Here is a 9259-nt window from a genome sequence, read left to right as displayed (position 1 = left end):
TCCAATAGTCCGATTCTGGCAGATTGCATCTGCTTCATTCGAAGTCAATGAGAAAATACATTCTCCCAATGTCTTTCTTGTTCCCACTTGCTTGCTCTAAAATGTTGGCATCAATCATGTTGTGTGTGCTGTGGATTGAAAAGCGACACTCTTGTGTTAACGCTGAATGGGAGAGGTTGTGGCCTTACGGGCAGAGCTCCGACTTTAAATCTGGAGAACCAGGTTCGGACCTCGGCGATGGCCCAGAATTCTGTGATCCTGGACAAATCACTCACCGTGCCTCCCAAAAAAAGAATGCGTTGTTTTGTATAACGTACAGCGCCCCAAAAGCTTCGGGTCGAGTTCGTGCTATATAAATCTAAAACAACAAAACTGTAATTTGTGACAGGGACTTGTTAAGTCCGCCTCTAAAACCGCTTTTCTCTTCTATGTATAGCCAAGGTGCGTCTCTGGATCTAGGACAAATCCAGTCCTCTTTCTATTTCTCTGCCCTATGTCTTCTCTTGCCTCATTGTACATGGCCTCACTAAGGGTGTGTCCTCTCTCTATATCGATGCCCACTTCCGGTGGGGACAGGAAGTGCCGCGGTGCTGGGGCTGTCATGGCAGAGGTCTGCCCCGCCGCCCCCCCGGGCCCGAAGGAGAAGAAGTCCCTGCGGCGGCGGCTCTTCCCGCCCCGGCCCCGCGGCTCAGCCTCGCTCATGGGCCGCGTCCTGCGCACCCTCACCACCCTTTCCCGGCTGAGCTCAGAGCCCCCTCCCGGCCCGCCACCACCCACTCCTCCCGGACCGCCATCCCCCCGGCTCACCCCGGAGCCAGGCTCCCCGCGCATCCTTGACCCCCCTAGGACCCCGGGGCTGTCCGGCCTGAAGAACCATGGGAACACCTGCTTCATGAACGCCGTGCTGCAGTGCCTGAGCAACACCGACCTTTTCGCCGAGTACCTGGCGCTGGAACAGTTCCGGGGGCCGAGGGGGCTGGAGAGCTCTGAAGTGCGCCTGGAGGGCCTGGATGGGCTCGATGGCTCCGAGTCTCTGGACCAGTACCGGGCCAGCACCGGGGGGCGCGGGCCGGAGGTCACCGAGCAGCTGGCCAGCCTCCTGCGCAGCCTATGGACCCTGGAATACACCCCGCAGCACAGCCGCGAGTTCAAGGTGAGGAGGAGAGGGGACCGAAGGGGCGGGACATCAACTAGCCATGTGCGTGGCTCAGTGTCAACATATCCTCTCTACACGGCATATGAAGTTTAGTACATAGCCAGTGGCCATCTATCATTCGTCACCCAGCCATTAATCTCCCAGGGATTCATGTTGTTTGCACTGATATGGTTTTGCCCATCGCAGGAGAAACCTCCACCTCGCTCTGCGAAGATCTGGTTTGCTTGTCTCCCTTGACCCTTCGCTCAGCAGGTGTGCCTCCCCGCATCCTTTCGCTCGCTGCCCACTTTTCTGCGTCCACCTGACCCTTCTCGTTATCCACTTCTATGCTTCGGTGTGTTCTGGTTGTTAGTCACATGTTGCTGGCTGTCTCAGTATGCGTTCGTCCTTTTTATTTTGTTTTTGTGATATTGGGAGTCTCACAATTGCAATGGGCTCCTTCTTTGGTGGGTTCCTATGCCCTTTGACAACCTCGCTGTGTTGTCAGTTGTCCATATTATGTAATATTTACGGCAGTTGAACTGTCTTGTATACCTGAGATGATCATATGTCTTCCATTTCTGAGTCTTAATTTAAAGAATAGACACCTAAGGGTTTATGTGACTATTATATTTAAATACAAATTGATAAAGGAAGTTCTTTACTCTGGAAATGTAACTGTTGCTCAGATCACTAAGATTTTGGCCATTCAGCCATGAGTCTCCTACAGTCAAATACTCTCTCCCAGCTGACATATAAGCTTCATCTGGCTGTCAAACAAGCTCTGAAAAGTCTCATCCACAAATTAGTGCTTCCCCTCTGTCAAATTTGCCTACAGCAAACAAAGGACGTTGTATACAAAATCTTTCTCAGGCATTGCTATGGGAATGTGCTCATTTTTAGGTCTCGCCTGTCGATGCGCATGCGCATCGAGCTTGCGAGCCTATTGCGGCTTAAACAACCTTTAACTAAGAAGCAAGGAATCGTGGCGATTCCTTGCAGTGCCCGTGACTTTTAAGCTCAATGCGCATGTGCATTGAGCTTAAAAGCGCGTGCACATCAGTTCCCTCAGCCGCAATCGCCGTCTGTTCCCTCAGCCGCATTCCTCCCGACACCTTTTGAAGTGAAGCTTAGCTTCACTTCAAAGGCCCCGGCTTCTTCACACCCACATGCCGCTGCCCCCTCCCCTGCCCGCCGTGTGCATTTCTCCTCCACCCCCTCCCCACAGCAATGCCCTCCGTCTTGTTTGTTAATTTCCTCCAACTGCCCATCTCCTTTCAATACGTTTCCATTTAATCGCCTACCTCTCGATGTCCCTCATCCTCATCTCAACTCATCTATCACTCCAGCTATCTCCTCTTACACGTTATACGAATATCTCTCTCTTCACCTCCGTCCCACGAGCTCTCATCTCTCTTCCTTTCACCCTCTAATCACGATCGTCTATTCTGTTGCTCTCCCCTCGCTAGCCCTCTCCCCCACCTATTAATCTTTTCTGTTTTCTACGCATTTTCACCCTCTTACGTCTTCCTTTTCTCCCTCGTGCTTCCTTCATCTTTCCTTCTCTAACCATTTTCCTCGTCCGCCTCCCGCCATCTCTATACACCTCTCCCCTTCTGTGACCGTCACTCTCCTTCCCTGCATCTCCGTCGCTCTAAGCACCCCTATATCTCAGCCCTCTTACCCCCGTCGCACCTATTTAATCTCTAACTTCTGTCATGTCTCCCCAGTACCCATCTACTCCTGTTGGGTCACCTCGTGCTCTTCTCCTCTGTCCCACATGTCCTTTCATTTTCCCTCTCGCAATCCCATTTTACAGCTGCTCTTCTGATGTGTTCTCTCCATTGCTGCATGTTTCCTCTTTCTACTTTTTCCTATTGTCTGTTTCCCTACCCTCGCTCTCCCCAGCCCCCGCCTCCATTTGTCTCCGCTCACTCTCTATCCATTTCTCTGCACGTTTCCATCTCCCGGTTAAATAATATTTTATTGGCAAGACAAATCAGCTAGACATTCACGGAAGAGAACAGGACGAGCTGCCAGCCCTCCGACCCTGTTCAATATGCCCTGTTCAGTGACGAGGGAAGGCACATGCTGAGGTGCCATTTCTGACAGGGTGGAAATAAGCCGTTCTGCAGGCCTGTGCGCTTTTCCCTCAGGGGAAAGAGTCCGAGTTTTTGTGCCGCGCTATGTTGCCGTTTGTGGGAGACGTTCGCTTGCTGTGGAGCACGATGCCATGGTGTAAATCTACATGATGTCACCCCGTCCTTCCGAATCCCCCCCCCTCACCAGTTTCTCACAACTCAGGGATAGTCGTAGAAATTGAGTTCAAGGGGAACCCCAGCCTGTCCCAGCCTCCCCCTGCAGGAGCCTGCGCTACGCCCCTGGCTCCATACGATTTTTTTTGCTACTCACCCTCACTCACCCTCACTCACCCTCACTCACCCTCACTCACCCTCACTCACCCTCACTCACCCTCACTCACCCTCACTCACCCTCACCCTCAACGCCTCAACCTCACTCACCCTCACTCACCCTCACCCTCACCCACACTCACCCTCACTCACCCTCAACGCCTCAACCTCACTCACTCTCAACCCCTCACCCTCACTCACCCTCAACACCTCACCCTCACTCACCCTCAACCCCTCACTCACCCTCAACCCCTCACTCACCCTCACTCTCACTCACCCTCACTTACCCTCAACCCCTCTGCCTCACCCACCCTCACTTACCCTCAACCCCTCAGCCTCACCCTCACTCACCCTCACCCTCACTCACCCTCAACCCCTCACCCTCACTCACCCTCACCCTCACTCACCCTCAACACCTCACCCTCACTCACCCTCAACCGTTCACCCTCAACCCCTCCCTCACCCTCACTCTCACTCACCCTCACTTACCCTCAACCCCTCTGCCTCACCCTCACTCACCCTCACTTACCCTCAACCCCTCTGCCTCACCCTCACTCACCCTCACTTACCCTCAACCCCTCAGCCTCACCCTCACTCACCCTCAACCCCTCACCCTCAACCCCTCACCCTCAACCCCTCACCCTCACTCACCCTCACTCACCCTCAACCCCTCACACTCACTCACCCTCAACCCCTCACACTCACTCACCCTCAACTCCTCACCCTCACTCACCCTCAACACCTCACCCTCACCCTCACTCACCCTCACTCACCCTCCCTCAACCCCTCACCCACCCTCATCCCCTCAGCCTCACCCTCACCCACCCTCGCCCCCTCAGCCTCACCCACCCTCACCCTCACTCACCCTCAACCCCTCACCCTCACTCATCCTCACCCTCACTCACCCACAACCCCTCACACTCACTCACCCACCCTCAACTCCTCACCCTCACTCACCCTCAACACCTCAGCCTCACCCTCACTCACCCTCACTCACCCTCAACCCCTCACCCTCAACACCTCACCCCCTCACCCACCCTCACAACACATATTGTGTTACAATAGGTGTCACATTTGCGGAAGATAAAACTATCTAGAGATGTAGCATAACGACCAGAGCTGCCATATAAGTCACGTAAATACTAAACATGTTGCATTCCAAATGCTATAGGTGTCACATTTGCAAAAGTTATAACTATTGGCATTGTAAATGACAAAGCCATCAATATAGCAATTTTAACATCGCAAAAAAAAAAAAATTATGTCATTTACAAGACCAATAACTACAACTTTTCTAATGCGATACTTATTGCATTCCAACACCACTCATCCACGCAACGCCACTCATCCACGCAACGCCACTCACACACGCAACGCCACTCACACACGCAACGCCACTCACACACGCAACGCCACTCACACACGCAACGCCACTCACACACGCAACGCCACTCACACACGCAACGCCACTCACACACGCAACGCCACTCACACACGCAACGCCGCTCACACACGCAACGCCGCTCACACACGCAACGCCGCTCACACCCAACGCCACTCACACACGCAACGCCACTCACACACGCAACGCCACTCACACACGCAACGCCACTCACACACGCAACGCCACTCACACACGCAACGCCACTCACACACGCAACGCCACTCACACACGCAACGCCACTCACACACGCAACGCCACTCACACACGCCACTCATCCACGCAACGCCACTCATCCATGCAACGCTACTCATCCACGCAACGCCACTCTTCCATTTGCAAAAAGAAAAATGTCTAACTATTCTATTGCGAGACCTATTGCATTTCCAATGCTTGTTGTAACTTGCAAATGCCAAGTAACTTTCAAAAAAGAACCTAGATTTGCTTCTATTTCACAGACATTTTGATGGTGTCTGAAAGGCAGTTAGTGACCTTGTTTTCACTCGTCCCCTTATTTGTTAGCCTTTTAGACTTCCCTTTGCTGATGTTAATTTTTAGACGAGTGATCCCACTCTTGTCTTTATTCGGCTTGTATTCGAACCTATGGTTTTGTTGTGAACCTAAATATGATTTGCATATTCATCTGCTTTATTCTTCCATTCTCTTGTGTTTAATATTCATGTTTCTAAGTGGGTACTGTTGTGAATTGCTCTAACAATGGTTACAAGTTTGCCCTATAGGATAGAGCAGCAGTAAATAAAAAGGCTAATAAATATATGGAAACAGAGAGGTCTTTACGAAAGCGTAAGCATTTTTCTGTGAGTGTGTAGAGTACTATTATGTCTTACATGAGCAGATATGTTGAAGGGTTACATGCAGAACTCAGTAAGAATATAAATGCATGCAAGTATTACTGTCAAACCTCTCGGGTTTGTCCTATTTGTTTTTGGTAATTGTTTTAAATCTTTGATGCATTAGGTAACTGATTAGTTAATTATTTATGTCTGTGCAGATCTCCGTGATAACTTTGTGCCCAAGACATGAAAACTGTTAGCCAGAAAAAAAAGATTGATTTACTTCCAATCTTGAATTATTCTTGGCCTATGAGAGTTTTAGGTAGAACATAGCAGTCTGGTTGTTCAATTTCGGGTGATCTGATAAGGGAGGTGTTTGGAATTTAGGGGATACAGAAATTCATTTTATGTTTGTTGTGCAGTAAGGACCGCAATGTTGAAGTGGAGGTGTGCTGTGTGTAATGCAGCCTCATTAGGCCCAAGCATCCTCTTGCAGCTACTCTCAAGGTTATGGCTATTGAGTATGTTATGTTATGAGTTTTGTAAAGCGCACAGCTGCTCCAGCAAAGGGCATTCCCAGCGCTGACTGTAGCAGATGTTAGGAGGGAACTGAAATAGAACAGCAAGGCCTATAACATAGTGAAGAGATGTGTTTTAGTGGTTTTACGAAATGCAGTGTGTTTATTGTTGCAATGGATGTGAACCAGAAGAGAGTTCGAGTTTTGCAGCCAGGACGCGGAAAGAGCATCCTCCTACTTGCTCTTTCCTCACCCGAGGGACAACTGCCAGATGCTGGCCCATGTAACGAAGTTGGCGAGAGGCTACTTTGGGTAATATCAGATTCGTCAGGATATCTGGGGAAGAGAGATTGATGATTTTGTGAGCAATGCAGAGATTCTTACAGTCAATGCGTTTTGCCACTGGCAACCAATGAAGTCTGCGGATGGCGTTGGTCGTGGGGCAGGTTCTTGGGAGGCCAAGTAGGGTTCTGGCAACCATATTTTGAGCCCTTTGCAGGCGTAGAATTTCAGCCTTATTTTAGCCCCCAGATAAAGTGAACTGGCGTAATCCAGCCTAGATAGAATGGAGGCCTGGATGTTGACTTGGCGAACTGTGGGGTCAAAGGAGTCCAGCAGAGGTTTTAGCCCGCGCAGGAGACCAAGACAGATTCCAGCTACATTTTTAGTTTGGGCCTGGAAGTTGAGGGCAGAATGGGAAACATCATTTACCACGAAGGCATTACCACTAATAACGTTTACCACGTGACACTTACCACGCAAACGTCTTTACAACGAGGGTGCCTTCCACGACGTCTTTACCACGGGCTGGGGGGGAGACGTGGTATTCCTTCAAGTCGTTCTGCGTGGGCTTGGGGGGGCAGGGGGTGGGGGGGCAGGGGGGCGTGGGCTTGGGGGGCAGGGGGGGGCTCGGAGGGGGGCTGGGGGGGTCTCCCCCCAAAAAACAAACAAAGGAGCGGATTACTTAAATTAAAAAAACGAACTTCAGTACCACCGAAGAAAAAGGAAAGTGCCTCCCCCAAAGACGTGCCGTGTACGTGAAAATAGCAGTTTTTTTTTACTTTTGGTAGACGTGTTTTGACGCTTGTTTCGATGGTGAATTGAAGTACGGGCTGCTGGTGAAAGACAGGAAGGTGTCAGGTAAGAAATTAATCTTTATCGTTTGTGCTTAAAGGACGTTAAAATGCGTGGTATAATCCTTCGTTGCAAATTCCAGCGTGGTAAAGCCACTTGCGAACTAAAATTTGCGTGGTAATGCCATGCGTGGAACTTGTAATCGTGGTAATATCATATATTCGGGCAGAATCAACCCAAACTCCCAGGTTTTTTACCACTTGTCGAGGGGCGGGTGCGCAACCCAGCGTCGGAGGCCATCAGCTCTCAATGCACGGCTCAGTGCCTCTCCCCACTAGCAAAATCTCTGATTTACTCGCATTTAGCTGGAGGCAGTTGGCAGTCATCCACGCTGTTAGATCGCGTCTGAACTTAAATGCATCCTGGGTCGAGTTGCCAGAGAGTGCCAGTACCAGCTGGGTATCATCCGCGTATGATACCACTGTTAGACCTCTACTCCTGGTTACCGCAGCTAGAGGTTGGACATATAGGTTGAAAAGCGCTTGGCTCAGCGCTGAGCCCTGCGGAACCCCTTGTTTAATAGTGTGAGTCAGGTAGGTGAAAAGGTGGGCCGACACCTGGAAGGTTCTTTCGGAAAGAAAAGAGGCGAACCAGCCTAGGGCCGGACCCTCTATGCCAGCCTCCTCCAGATGTTGCAACAGAGTCGATTAGAACACAGTACTAAGATCTAAAAGTATCAGCACCGATGTTCGCCCAACATCTAAGTCCACCCACAGGTGTTCGGTTACAGCTAGGAGAGCAGTCTCCGTGCTGTGACCCGGGCGGAAACCATTCTGAGAAGAGTCAAGCGTGTTATTATTTTCTAAGAATCTTGTCAGAATGGAGTTGATGTAGGCCTCGGCGATCTTGGATACCCACGGCAGGAAGGAGATGGGGCGAAAGTTCTCCGGTTTAGAGGTGTCCAATGCGGGTTTCTTTAAAAGGGGGATCACCATGGCCCGTTTCCAAGCGCTGGAGACAACTGTCCTAGACAGGGACATATTAATCAGCTGACAGAAAGGCACGAGGAGCAGCGGCAGGGATTTGAGAATTTGCTCAGGTTTAAGAGGATCTGCAGGGGAACCTGATTTAACTTTTCTGCATAACGTAAGCATCTCATCTTGAGAGATCGGTGGAAAGACAGAGAATAGTGTTTATCCTTTAATCAAGTGACAGTATAGATAAATTATGCTGGCAAAAGAAGTATGTTTACTGCTATGGTGTTCATGAGGCACAAGTACTGTTTGTGGGTTATGGCTTAGGACAGGCTTCTCAAACAAGTAGCTTGTGAGCTGTTCATAGCTCTCCAAATGTCTAAAAGTAGGTCTCCTGTGCGTAGCTCAGTATAATAATTTAGACGTTTTTGATTGGTTGAATTGGTATATGTATATCAAATATTATAAGCATGTTTTTGAGATGAAAATGTGTGTATTTTCAGAACTTGGGAGCTGATGTTTGGAGAAAAATTGTGGAATTTCCAAAATATATTTAAAGCTGATAATTGAGTGATGAGTCATGAACCACAGGGGAGAATTATTACTGATTATTACCTTGGCGACCGAGCCATTGCAGCTATAACTATTATATATTACCCACGGCGAGCCTTTCCTTATTGAAATTTTTTTAACTTACTACTGGCAACTGCGCCTGATGAACTGAGGTGTTCGCTAATGGTAATCTTGTATATGGTGCCACTAATGAATTCCTAACTGTTATGGTCATTGTTACAACACTAATATTAGTAGCTCGTGGTGATTTTCATTGAACATAAGTAGCTCTTATAACAGAAAACGTTTGGGACCCTTGGTCTAGGATTTTCTCCCCTGAGACAGTCTTGATGTGATATG

At 49.6% G+C, this 9259-nt stretch overlaps 1 protein-coding gene across 1 annotated transcript in view; it reads left to right on the top strand.

Moving 5' to 3' along the window:
- The first annotated feature begins 573 nt into the window (after positions 1-573).
- The window catches only part of USP31 (ubiquitin specific peptidase 31), a 164175-nt gene continuing 155489 nt past the window's right edge, over positions 574-9259 (top strand). Inside the window, exon 1 of the mRNA XM_078664786.1 lies at positions 574-1153. Within this exon, the coding sequence (XP_078520912.1) occupies positions 602-1153 (552 nt within the window). The 5' untranslated portion in view covers positions 574-601. The remainder of the gene's footprint in view (positions 1154-9259) is intronic.

Source organism: Lissotriton helveticus, chromosome 10 (assembly GCF_964261635.1).
Source record: "Lissotriton helveticus chromosome 10, aLisHel1.1, whole genome shotgun sequence".
NCBI lineage: Eukaryota > Metazoa > Chordata > Amphibia > Caudata > Salamandridae > Lissotriton > Lissotriton helveticus.
This window is presented reverse-complemented; position numbering and strand designations above follow the sequence as displayed.